The sequence below is a fragment of the Cotesia glomerata genome, linkage group LG4, assembly GCF_020080835.1.
Source record: "Cotesia glomerata isolate CgM1 linkage group LG4, MPM_Cglom_v2.3, whole genome shotgun sequence".
Classification (NCBI taxonomy): domain Eukaryota; kingdom Metazoa; phylum Arthropoda; class Insecta; order Hymenoptera; family Braconidae; genus Cotesia; species Cotesia glomerata.
In genome coordinates, this window is record NC_058161.1 from 26,957,933 (window position 1) to 26,972,108 (window position 14,176).

Below are 14,176 nucleotides of genomic sequence, written 5' to 3' on the forward strand. Positions count from 1 at the left end.
TGTGGAGATCTGGGGGTGGGCCCCTAATGATATATACAGGAGACTTTATGCTAAAGCTCACAAGCTCTGGGAGTTGCTAAAAACACACCAGAATACTTGCGGAGCACAGAAGTCGATGTGGAAAGTTATCTATATAACACTAGAAAAAGAGCTGCGAGATACCTGGTTGATATTATGAAGATGGACGCGAAAAGATGGCCCAAGATATGCCTACGCGAAGAATGCCGAGCAATCCTCAACAAAAATCCGTCAGTATGGGGAACTAAAATGATGGAAGCCCTCACAGACATGGAATGACAGGATATCCCAACGATGGTCTGGAATAATGCAGACCAAGAAGCTATAGTCGAAAGATTGGAGACGGGACTGAAAATATATAAAGATGAAACAGCCAAAGAAAATCACAAGAAAATCATGGAATCTACATTCAGCCCGATTTTCAAATTCGTGAGAACATGTGATACAGTTGAGTCCTACTGGCATGACAAAACAATTGAAGGCTGGATGAAAAAAATCTGGACAAAGATAAGATGCGGAAATTTTGGAAAGAGCAACAAAAAAGGTTATAAGAGCCAGTACTGCAGAACCTGCGAAAGCGAACCTGAAACCTTGAATCATCTCATTTCCTGCAGGCAAGCTCTAAATTTATGCTCTAAAAAAATCCAGTCCGAGATTCAAACATTAACAGACGGAAAGTATGATGCGGATCTAGATGCGCTTTGGAGAACACTCCTTAGAGGCCCACCAGTAAGTGCTATCTGTGTCCTCTTTAAAAAAATCAAAACGAAAGAAAACCAGATGGTAGCTGAAAGAAATAATATCTAAACGAGTGTAGTAAGCAGTGCAATCTAGGTGACAGAGAAGACTGTGATGTTTTTATACTTCCTAAGAAAAATGTTAAATGTAAAATGTTAGACTATAAACAAACTATTATCCCTTATTGAGTTCTTGATAATTATATGAGATTGTCTATATAAACAAAAATGTAACAAAGTTTGTAGAACAGACTGTACATCTGGTAAAAATATAATAAATAAAATAATAATATAATGAGATTCAGTAAAATAAATAAATTATGAATTATGACTATCCAAATATATTATAAAATCAATTTTTATATTATATTTATGATAAACTCATATGATACATTATGTAGATCATAGAGTCACTATCATCTAAGACAGCAGCATAGCAGACAGAAACTTCAAGACGCACGGAGATCACCAAAGTTAAGCAGCATTGAGCAGGGTTAATAGTTACAGAGAATTGCGTAGGATCATATTAAAATACTCTATCCATAAAATTCACCCAATAATTAATTAGATGTAATAAATATATAATTAAATATTGTTATATATAATTTTATATAGTTATACATAATTATATATGATTAGATATGATTATATTTGGCCATTTTTCATATATAATCATATATAACCAATTTATATATAAATATATATAATTATATACGTGGATTACACATATATTATACACGTATTCTAATACGTGGATAGATGTCTGTGTTGTAGATGATGTGGAGAAAGTATTAGCTTCGGAGCAGTCTGAACAACCATTCTTGTCGGATCATGACTTGATATCTGTGACCTACAACTATAGAGTCGAACGGGAGAAACTCAAGAGTTTTACATGTCGCAGTTGGCAGAGCATAGATAATGATCTGCTGAGGCAGCAATTTGACACTGTAGATATTGGGGATATGATGTTGCAGCAAACTGTTGAGGACATGAATTCGTGGTTTCATCAGCGGCTTTGTCGCATTATTGACTCTGTAGCGCCGGAGAAAGTGGTGCATCCGAGTCGTCCACCAGCGCCTTGGTTTACTAGTCAGATTAAGGATTTGCAAGCTCGTCGTGATAAACTGTATCGTATCTTCAGAAGAACGGGTTATGCCTACAAGGAGTATGTTATTGTACGGCGTCTAGTAAAGCAGCGGTTAAGTGAAGCTAAGAAAGCTTATTTTGATGGTCAGTTGAGTTGTGCTCATAGTGCGCAGGCGATGTGGAATGATTTGCGGAGGCTTGGTTTAATTAAGCGAAATAGAGTGCAATCAATGATTAAGGTTGATTTGGATGATCTAAATGATTACTTTATACAGTCCTCTAATTTTTCTAATGTTTATGTTGATGTTTCTGATATTGCGGCCTTTAGTATAAGTAATAATGTATATTTTGATTTTTTGAGCATTGATGATGAAACTGTTAAAAAGGCGATAATGCGACTGACTTCCAACTCAGTAGGTCCTGATAATATTTCAATTAAAGCATACAAATGTACTTTTATCATTTGTGTTGCCATTTATAACTTTGCTATTTAATAACTCGTTTGCCTCAGGAGTTTTCCCTGCGGAGTGGAAGTTGTCTCGTATTGTCCCTATACCTAAGAAGACTAATGCGGAGGTTTGTGCTGATTATCGGCCGATATCATTGACATGTAATTTATCTAAGGCATTGGAAAGGTGTGCACATGATCAGATTGTAAAGTTTGTTATATCTAATAATTATATTGATGAGTATCAAATGGCATTTAGAGAGGGTTTGAATACGCAGACTGCTGTAATTAAACTCTGCGATGATATTCGCTCTGCGATTAATGAGTCAAAAGTTACTGTTGCCGTTTTCTTTGATCTGAGTAAGGCTTTTGATTCTGTTAATCATAAGAGGCTATTGCGTAAGTTATACTGTATGAATTTCTCTGAAAATGCTATCATGTGGATGAAGTCTTACTTGGAGCAGAGAAGGCAGCAGGTATTTGTTGATGGGCGTGCGTCATCGTGGAAGGATGTTTTGAATGGAGTGCCGCAAGGCAGTGTACTTGGTCCCTTGTTATTTTCGCTATATATCTCAGATCTTTCCAAGCGGTTAAATTGTCAATATTTATTTTATGCTGATGATTTGGCGATATATTTATCTTGTTGTCCGGACCAAGTGAATGATTGTATTGCGGTACTTAATGATGAAATAGTTAAAATTGTGGAATGGTGCAAGATCAATTATTTGAGATTAAACGCGTCTAAAACAAAGGCTGTTATTTTTGGCAGTAGAATTAAAGCTAACTGTAATAGCTGTGAGTATGCAGATGTCATTCTGGTAGATGGCTGTATCGTTCCTTATGATAAGTCTGTTAAGTATCTTGGTGTGCTGATTGATAATGTTCTTTCATGGGAAAGTCAGACTGTGAGCGTGTGTAATCGAGCAATGCGAGTTTTGGCGCAGTTGAAGGTCAATAATGAGATCTTCAACGAAAGATTACGTATAAAGCTTGTTACTACGTTAATATTTCCTATCTTTGATTATTGCTGTGCAGCGTATACAAATATATCTAACAGTTTACAGATGCGGTTACAGCGTAAAATAAACTCGTGTGTTAGGTATATTTTTAAGATCCCAAGGTTTGAGCATGTTACGCCGTATTATAAGAGACTGGGTTGGCTCAAGCTGAAGGAAAGGAGGAATTATTTTATAGCGTGCCTTTTCTATAAGGAAATTGTAATGCATTACTGTCAGCAATTTGGTGGCAGGCTTGAATTTCTTCCGGTTGCGCTACGCAGAGGAGATGTGAGAGATGATTATTTGCGTTTACCGAGATCTACTTGTAGTATGTATGATAATTCCTTTCTTGTTCTTGGCATACGCATCTGGAATATGTTGCCGGTGGAGATTGTTAGGGCCGAAAATTACGAAATGTTTCGTAGTTTGTGCCGTGATTACTTTTTGCACGGTAATGATTAATTAAAATATTAACAGCATTACGTTATTATTATGCTATAAACTAATGTTATATTATTTTATATTAGAACTGCTGAACTTCATCATGATACTGTATTATCATTTACTTTGTATTTACTGTACTTATTATTTTGTACTATTTTGTATTATTTGATGATGGTCCTGAGGGAGCCTAGGCTCCAGGACTAAATAAACATTTATCTATCTATCTATCTATCTATATATAAATATTTTTTCTCAGGTAAGTTTTTTAACTAATGCAAACAAAATGAAGAGTGCCGATACGGAGTTTGCGCAGATCCAACGGGTCTAGGTTACCCCAAAAAATGCCAACCATTTAATTATTATAGTATAGACATTAAGACGAGTGACATTGTAATAATGTATCATGAAATATAATAAATTCTTGTCCGAATAATTTACTTGTCTATAATTATTTATCTTAGATTAATAATATTTATGAATTTATTAATTTTGAACTCTAGAGTTTTCTTCTTTAATCTCGAATATTTAAGCTGCTGGATATTTTTCTAGTTTGTTTTAGTTAAAATTGAATTTTTTCTGATTATTGAGCTTCGACTACTGTGAACATTAAGAGATCATTCTTGAGTTTTATCTGGAGAATTTAAAAACTGAATTTTATTTATAAGCTCGATTTTTGGGCTCCAAGAATTTTTTGGAGTGGAATGAATAATATTTTAGAAATCCTGAAAAAATTTTCGAAAAAATGACGTATCGCACAAGTCAATCGGCCGTAGGTTGATTTTTTAATAATGACCCTTGTGGAAATATTTTTCTGACAAACTCTGAAAAAGTCGAATATTCCCTGAAATTTCGGACTTTTGAGAAGAGTTATAGACTTAGTACGACCTTTTCAGATTTATTTTATAAAATTCTATTGTTACGAACAAAATGATCCTTCTTTATTCAAATGAGAATATCGTCATAAAAAATTTAAGTAAAGTAAAACAGATATCCATCTATTCAATTAAAGGAAAAAAATTTTTCGAAGCCCATGACGGAAAAAGAGGCTGATAAAATTTTTTTTTTAATTTTATGTGACATTAATTCAGTTCGCATGACGACTGCAGCTACTCAAAATTTTCCCATGTAGGAACTGCCAGAGTTGAATGACGGAGCCATGTCTGGCCCAGTACTGGGCAACCAAGCTTAGCGCACCGATATTGGCCCAAGCCTGGGCCAAGACTAAGCAACCAACCCTCGGCCGGCCCAATGATTACCCGAGCCTGGACCAACACTGGTTTGCCATAGAATGGCCAAGGCAAGAGAAACCAGCGTTGGGCCAAGACTGGGCAACCAAGTCTTGGCCGGTCCAATGATTACCCGAGCCTAGGCTAAGGCTGGAAAGCCTATGGCCGTTGAATGGCAACCCATACTTGAGCCAGAATTTCATAACCTAGCCTCGGACATTCAATGGGAAATCCAAACTTAATTTATCATTAAGTAATAGAATTTTAAACAGTACATATTTATTGTTTAACGAATATTTGTAAGCAAATGCTAAAATTGAAAATTTATTATTTAACCAAAACAATTGCATATCGTCAAAATTGATATGGTCTTAAAAAAATTAAAATATAATAATTTACAGTTGAATTCTTTATATTGATAACTTTAAACAGTAAAATTTATAATATGATGTTAAAAATATACAAAACAATGTACAAAGTCAGAAGTAATATAAGAACTTAACTCTTGCATTTTTTTCACTAATAAACATTTGTAAAAAGTAGTTAATTTTCATCAAAACACAATATTGAATAACATAAATTATATAAATAATAAACCGTCACACTTCGTCACCATGTAGATTTAGTTTATATGAATGATGAGATGTGGATCAACTTATCGGTTGTATGGCGTAGGATATAGACTCTGTCTGTAAAGTAGTTTGCTACCATTCTGCGCAGGTATCCTGGCACTTCTTTATCTTCGAGAGCTCGCATGATGCAGTCCCAGTTAGCGGAATTGAAGGCATTTTTGATGTCCAAGGCAGCCACTAAACAATATTTCTTTCTGCCACGTTCCCATCTCTTTCCAGCGATTGCCTCCTTAGCTGTATCGACCAACAGGTTGATCGCATTCAGCGTTGATCGTCCTTTCCGGAAACCATACTGGCCTTCTGCTAGGAGTGGATCGACGGCTGCTTCTATTCGTTGGTGCATTATACGCTCTAATATCTTACCCGCTGTATCCAGCATGCAGAGTGGTCGGTAGGATGATGGCTCATCCGGTGGCTTCTTCCCTTTAGGGAGAAGTACAAGTCTTTGCTGTTTCCATCTTCTAGGAAAAATCCCTTCTTTGAGGCACGAATCGTAGGTATCTAAGAATAGATTTGGCGCTGCTTTAATAGCTGTTTTTAATGCAATATTCGGGATTCTATCCAATCCCAGCGCCTTATTATTCCCTACTCGGTTACACGCCTCCATCAGTTCCTCTTCTGTGACAGGTGGAATTTCTTCTCGATTTACTGGCAATGAAGAATAGCCGAACTTACTTTGTCGAGGAAACAGCGTAGAAACTATTCTTTCCAGGAGCTGTGGACACGTAGGTGATGGCATTGGCTGGCGCTTCAGGTGGGTCATGACCACCCTATACGGTCTGCCCCATGGGTCCTTTTCTACTTCATCGACGAGTTCCTTCCAACAGCGTCTTTTGCTATCTTTGATGGCGTTGTTCAGTTCTCGATGGGCCTTTTTGTATTCTGCGACCAGCTCCGCAGAGTTAGGTCGTCGGTGGCCACGCTGTGATAATCTTCTCTTTTTGTGACAAGCTGTGCGAAGAGCGTTAATCTGATCATTCCACCAGTGCACCGATGGTCTTTTATTGATGCCACGCTTACGGGGCATGCAGGTGTCGCACGCCTGGGCAATTCTTGTCATTAAGTTCTTCGTCTTCTCTACAGCATTTCCTGTGATGATGGTCGAGTCAATGTCTAAGGCTACTACCAAAGCTTCCGAGTCAAAGTCTTTCACTTTCCATCCAGCTGCATTAGTTTGTCTAGTTGCTCTTTGAGGGTTCCGGCCAGCCGATATTTCCCAAAGTATAGCACTGTGGTCGCTGCCAGTGTAGGTGTTTAAGACTTCCCAAGAATAGTTTCCTTTCAATAAGCTGCTGCTGACGAATGTGAGGTCTATTATCGAACTAGCCTCTCCCTTGGTATATGTTGGTGTCCCACCGATGTTGAGAAGGACAACGTCCAGTGAGGCCATTGCTTCACGTAGTGCCTTACCTCGCGCATTAGTCTGCTTGCTGCCCCAGTCTACCGCCCAGGAATTGAAGTCCCCTGCTATAGCTACTGGGTAGTATTGCTTTGCGTCTTCGGTCAGTCGATCCAGGAAGTCAGTAAAGTCGGCAATGGAAAGGCTAGGTGGTGCATAGCAACTATAAAAACGGATGTCGTTAATAGACGCTGCTACAAAGCCGATGCTATCATTGCTCACTATGCTCTGGAAGGGGAGTTTGCCACAGGACCAGATGACAGCCTTGGTGGTGCTGTCAGTTTCCCAAGGTTGGTTATTCAGGTGTCTGTATGGCTCTGCTATTATTACTAAATCAAGCTCTAATTCACGCACGGTCTGCACGAGCAGGTCATGCGCGGCCTCACAGTGATTGAGGTTAAGCTGTAATATCCTTATGTTTGCTTGCTTGTCATTCTCTGGAGTGCCTCTTTGTATACCGGGCACCTGTATGTGCCAGCGTGATGGGCAGCGTTCTCTGCGCTCTTATTTTCCGCGCATAATACACACTTCGGTGGGTTTTTACAGTCCGCAATCTTGTGTCCTTCTTGGCCGCATCTGATGCATAGCTTGGATCGATCTGTCTTGCTTCTGCACTGGGATCCGTGGTGCCCGAAATGCCAGCATTTGTAACATTGGGTAGGTTTCCTCGTGGCTCTAATTCGGCAGTTGACCCAGCCAATTCGGATTTTACCGCTTTCTTCTAATATCTTCTGAGCTGCTGCAGCCGGTAGTGTCACGACAGCGGTTTGGGTACCTCTGTAGGCTTTGCGGATCTTGATTGTCTCTGGTGGTATTTCGCAGAGCTCCTTGGTTACCGTATGCAGGGCAGCCTGAATATCCTCCTTGTAGTGTCATCTAGGTCTCGGATCTCGATGTCTTCTTGTGGCCCTTTGCAGATCACTTTGGCCTCCTCCTTAAGAATGTTTGCGATGGTCTGTTGCAGGCCTTGGCCTTTGTCCACGCTCTTCCGCGAAATCGTAATCAGCAAGTCCCCGCTTCTGGTCTTGTTGATCTTGTCCACCGTTGTGCGAACCTGCTCATCAGAGACGTCCTTCTTTATGCGCCGCAGAATCTCGGCGTACTTTGCTTTCTCGGCCGGGCGGATGATCAGTGCGTTGGGTCTGATCAATTTGAGCGGTTTTTTGCGCTTAGGTTCCGGCATGGGCATCTTTGAAGGCTCTTTTGGGAGCTGTTCTTTGGCTAGCCTCCATTTCTCTTTCCTTGTGTGGACATCTTTCCAATCAGTCGCGTCTTTTTTTTTTGGCGTTCTGCTTCATCACGTTTTTCGGAGGACTTGGTTTCAAGTCCTTTCTCTTCGTCAATCGCCCATCTATTCCATCTGGGGAGTTTCGGTCCTTCCTCTTGTTAGACTTGTTGGAAGTATGACCTTCATCTTTAGCATCAGATTCACCGTCACCATCGCCTCCGGTGTCCATTAATTCTTCGATCTCCACAGTAAGTTGACTGCTCTTCTCTGGCGTAAGACGAGGAGTGAGTCGTCGAGGTAACTGCCATTCTTCGTCCAGTTTTTTAAACCTTCGAAGGGCGTTAACTACCCCGGTTGCCTTGGCTTTTACCTCTTTATGGATATTGACCTTTGATTGGACAAACTCATGCAGTTCGCTGGTCAGCTTTTCGAGGCGTTCCAGCGCTTGCGTCCGCTTCATCTCAGCGCTTGCTGTAATCGCTGCTTCTTAGGCGTGAGGCCCACTAATACTCCTGTCCTTTTCTTGTTTTTTCGTTTCTTCCATGATTTTGAATGATACTCCAAAGCAAAAAGTCGTCTCCGAACGCGATGCCTCCGGAAGTGGAGGGGTGATCACTCTTACAGCTACCTCCATTGCTATAAGAGCTTTCGGTCATTGAAGCGGGAAATCTCAACTGCTTCGACCCTGCACCTGCTTCCTTCATCGGCTTCCTTTTGCTCCCGTGGGTGCGGCACGTAGATGCCGGGAGTTACCACGTACACCGCGCTATAAGGATCATTTCGCACATCTCTTTCGAGCAGCGTCACCGTATCCGCTTGCGTACGTGACCCTAAGTCAGATGGTGTGACCAACCCTTCCTGCCGAAAGGGGAGTTTTCGTTTTTTACCGCGAGAGCTATTTTATTTCGCTCTTACCCTCTGCTCCGAAGAACAGCGAGCTTTCTCCGATCCACAAGGATACACGGACGGTGGCTGTTACTCTTCAGCTCCGATGCCTGATTTGGTCTGCGAGGGCTATTTTATTTCGCCCCAATCCGCCGATCTTACGACCGATTAGGACCCCCCCCCCTATCTGCCACCTGGGGACGCGCCCGGTGGGAGTTTGGCTTCTTTCGACGGGTGTGTTTGTGTGTGTGTGTGTAAGTATGTGAATCGCTCATAACTTTTGAACGATTGAACCGATCGGAATCTACCAAACAGCGTTCTAAAGAGTTCCCTCAAACTTAGATTTCCTATGAATTTGAATCGATTCGGACCGATAGATTTTGAGAAATTTTGAGAAATCTAAAAAAAAATCGGAAAAAATTTTTTATTGGAAGTGGTTTTTTTGAAATAACTTTTAAACGGCTTCATCGATCAACTCCAAAAACTAATCCGCTCTTGAGCTTGAAAAACCACGTCGATCACCGCTAATCCGATCAAAATCGGTTGATTCATTCGAGAGATAGCTCTGAGCAAGGCCTCGTGACGTTGTCAAAATAATTTGGCAACGCAGGTAAGCTCAAAGATTCGGGGACTAGACTAGACAGAAGAACGAACGAACGAGACTCTTGTAAGGGGGGATAAGTGTTATGGCTCAAACAGGTCTTATGGCTGCACCTCCCCGCATGGGCCCCGCTGGTAACTGGTCGGGTTGTCATTATATTACCGATCAGGCTAACGCAGTCGTTGAATGGGTTGATACAGTTAACTAAGTACGAGGACAGATTGACATTAAAATCAACTCAATTCACATCTGTCCTATGATAGCGTAAATGCTTGAGGACAGGGTTTTTCCTTGCCGGCAAACTTGGCTGTGTATTTCCTATGTGAGGGTAGGATAGATATACGTGCGTGTATAGCTCTTTTGAGCCCAGGAAACGGCCTCTTCGGAGGTAGGCGAAAGTCTCGCCATATATTCTTCATTCGAGAGATAGCGTGAACGAAAGAAAACCGAAAAAGAGTTTTTTTCACATAACTTCGATATTTCTTTTCGGATCGTTTTTGATGAAATAGAATAATTTTTAGAGCTCAAAAAACCGCGTCGATCACTGCCAAAAACCCAAAAAACGGTTGATTGGTTCGAGAGATATCCTCGACGAAATATTTGGAAACAAGGATTTTTTCAACATAACTCCGACATTTTTTGTAATAACTTTCAAACAACTCTACCGATCGATTCCAAAAACTAATCAGCTCTTAACATAAAAAAACCACGTCGATCGCCACCAGTCCGGTCGAAATCGGTTCATTCGTTCGTGAGTTATCGTTGACGAAAGAAAACCGAAAAAAGTGTTTTTTCAGAATTACTCCGAAATCCCTGGTTTAATCAAACTAAACTTACAGATTCTTCATGAAACTTAAAAAATTGCGTCGAATGCGGCCAACCGCGTAAAAATCGATTCATTTATTCAAAAATTATTGCAGATTGAAAATTTGAAAAATTGTGTTTTATCAAACTTCTATCAGACTTTTAAGCTCGAAGAGCTCAAAAGCATATAAAAGCTGTCCCTTGAAGCTCAGAGAGCTCAAAATAACACATAAATTGTATTTTTGAGCTCGGAGAGCTCAAAAACATCATTAGTGCAATTTTAAGCACCTAGGTATAAAATTAGCGGGAAGTTGCACGGATGGCCTTCAGGGTCTACCGTTTTTCTAATTTTTAACTTCCCGCGAAGAAAATTGAAAATTTTCAAAAATCGGGAAGTTATTGGTTTTACCCCGTTTTTCGAAAATCGAGTTCTCATAAGATCTTGACGTTTTGAGGTCCTAGGAAGCTTCCCTGAATGTTTTCGCAATGATGTCCGTATGTATGTATGTGTGTGTGTGTGTGTGTGTGTGTGTGTTTTTTTTTTTTTTTAAGGGGGGGGGGAATCCTTTTTACGGATTCTAGGCATCGCTGTTTGGCCTGGATATGTGGCGACTCTACGCAGTGTCATACTAAAACTCGACGCTAGTGCCCCTACCCACTAAACCCTAAACCCCTTTTCCTCTTTCCCCTAATCCCTCATAGAAACCGCCGTCAGGCATTACTTCGTTAGGGGAGGATCTAGCTACTGCTCTTTCTTCTGGTGGCTAAGGTGTTATTCTTTCCTCCTTCTAATTGGCGTCATTCGCTCTTCTTCTTTTTATGGACCGCAGGTCTGAGAGGACTCCCGTGACAAACGTGTTTGTGGCGTTCCAGGCAGCCTCTGATGACAGCATTGCTTCTACTATCGTCTCTGGTTGGATTTTCCTCTTCAGGATATTCTCTAGCTCATCTCGCTGTGGATAAAAACGTGGGCACTCAAAGAAAACGTGCTCTGCATCTTTATTGAATCCTGGGCAGGACGGGCACTCTGGGGAATTATCATGCTTAAAGCGGTGGAGATACGCCCGGAAACAGCCGTGTCCTGATAACATCTGCGTAAGATAATAGTTGACCTCACCGTGACTCCGGTTTAGCCAAACGTTGATCCTTGATATGAGTCGATGCGTCCACCTACCCTTCACTGTGGCATCCCACTGTAGTTCCCATGGACTTATGCTCTTCTGCCGTTCTTCTGTTCTAAGCTCCTCAGCGCTTAGTGTGGTTGACTTCTTTCGTTGGTAAAAGATCCGTCTTTCCTCAGCTAAGACTCTGAGAGGCAAAGTTCCGGAAATGACACACACTGCTTCCATAGATATTGTGCGGAAGGCGCTCGCTACTCTTAAGGCACTCAGACGGTAGACTGGTCCAGCCTTTCTCCATGATTCTTGCTTCTCTAGTGCGTCCGCCCAGATAGATATTCCGTAAGTGAGCATTGATGTGACTACAGATGATAGCAGTAGTCTTCTGCTCTGCTTTGGGCCTCCGACGTTTGGCATCAGTCGTGCTAAGCTAGCTACCACTGCTGATGCTTTTGCACTCACGTGTTCGACTTGCTGCTTAAAGTTGAGTCGGGCATCAAGCATCACTCCCAGATATCGGATATATGGTTGTGATGTGATTTCTTGTTCTCCGTCTTTCAGCTTTATGGTCTCTATCACTTTTCTGCTGGTAATAAGCACAGCCTCAGTCTTCTGTTTAGCCAGTTGTAGATTCATTGAGTCCATCCACTGGTTAACTTTCTCAAAGGTGATACCAAACATGTGGTTTATCTCATCTAGGTGTTTAGCAACGATTACGACAGCTACATCATCTGCATATGCAACAAGCTTGACACTTCTTGGAAGAGTCAGTCTCAGCAGGCCATCATACATGACATTCCACAGAAGTGGACCCAGAACGGAACCCTGGGGTATACCTCCGGTAATATCATACTCTTTTGGACCATTCTTCGTGTCGTATCTCAGGATTCTGTCCGTGAAGTAGCTAGCCACTATCCTACGTAGGTATCCTGGTACGTTTTTCTCTTCCAGGGCTTGCATAATGCAGTCCCAGTTGGCGGAGTTAAAGTCATTTTTGATGTCCAAAGTGGCCACCAGGCAGTACTTCTTCGCTCCACCCTTCCATCTGATCCCTTCGATTGCTTCCTTGGCCGTTGCAACAACCAGATTGATTGCGTCCAGGGTTGATCGTCCTTTCCGAAAACCATACTGGTTGTCTGCCAGGAGTGGATCGACAACTGCTTCTATTCTTTGGTGGATTATACGCTCAAATATCTTACCTGCCGTGTCTAACATACAAAGTGGTCGATAAGATGACGGTTCTTCTGGTGGCTTTTTCCCTTTTGGAAGTAGTACTAGTCGTTGCTGTTTCCACTTCCGAGGGAAAATCCCTTTCTTGAGGCATGTGTCGTAGACGTCCAAGAACAATGATGGCACTGCTTTTATAGTTGTTTTTAAAGCAATATTGGGGACCCCGTCCAATCCCGACGCTTTATTGTTCCCTACACGATTACAAGCCTCCATCAGTTCTTCCTCCGTGACAGATGGAATGTCATCCATTTCATTCTGCGCTAATAGGTAGTTAAACTCGCTTTGTTCAGGGAACAACGCGTTTACAATCTTCTGTAGGAGTTGAGGACACGTGGGTGATGGCATTAGCTGGTTTTTAAGATCGGTCATGACCACCTTATACGGCCTACCCCACAGATCTCTGTCCACCTCGTTGATGAGCTCCTTCCAGCATTTTTTTTTTGCTATCTTTGATGGCTTTGTTCAGGAATCGACGGGTTTTTTTGTACTCTGCGACCAGCTCCGCAGAGTTAGGTCGTCGGTAGCCACGCTGAGATATTCTTCTCTTCTGATGACACTCTTTACGAAGGGCGCTGATGTGGTCGTTCCACCAGTGAACGGAAGGTCGTGTGTTCATGCCACGTCTACGAGACATACTGGCGTCACAAGCCTGAGTCACTCTTTTCATCAGGTCCTTGGTATTCTTTTTTGTGCAGCCCGCGATAATCTGGTCACTATTGAGAGCTACTAACAATGCATTTGAGGGTCAAGAGTTTTTACCTTCCAACCAATAGTGTTAAGTTGCTTTTTAGGTCTTCTCGGGCTCTGGACGTTTGATATTTCCCAGAGAATCGCGTTGTGGTCGCTGGCTGTGTAGATATCCATCACCTTCCAGTTGATATTACCTCTGGTGAGGCTGCTACTGACGAAAGTGAGATCTACAATAGAACTTGCATCTCCTTTGGTGTAGGTTGGTGTATCACCACTGTTGAGCAGTACTACATCTAATGTAGAAAAGGCTTCTAATAGTTCCTTTCCTCGCGCGTTTGTATGCTTGCTGCCCCAGTCTACTGCCCAGGCGTTGAAGTCCCCGGTTATTGCCACTGGGTGGTAATGCTTCGCGTCCTCGGTAAGTCGATCAAAGTCGGTAAACTGTAGATCAAAGAACTCAAAAACAAAATACGTGAAATGTTGAGTGTTTAGGTATGGAGTTAGCGGGAAGTTGCAGGATTGGCCTTTAAGGTCAACCGTTTTCCTAATTTTTTTGATATATTATTATCGATGCAAAAAGAAGTACCCATGTCATTTTATAGTAAACTATTACTTATAACTTCAACAATAAT

The 14,176-nt window shown here is 41.5% G+C and overlaps 1 protein-coding gene across 1 annotated transcript; it reads right to left on the reverse strand.

The window, feature by feature from the left end:
* Positions 1-4,000: 4,000 nt before the first annotated feature.
* Positions 4,001-8,177, reverse strand: LOC123264033. Its single transcript, XM_044727077.1, has 4 exons — positions 7,911-8,177; positions 7,447-7,839; positions 6,366-7,390; positions 4,001-4,055 (listed from the first exon to the last, which is right to left on the reverse strand). The coding sequence occupies exons 1-4, from the start codon at positions 8,175-8,177 to the stop codon at positions 4,001-4,003; spliced, it is 1,740 nt and encodes a 579-aa protein (XP_044583012.1).
* Positions 8,178-14,176: the final 5,999 nt, after the last annotated feature.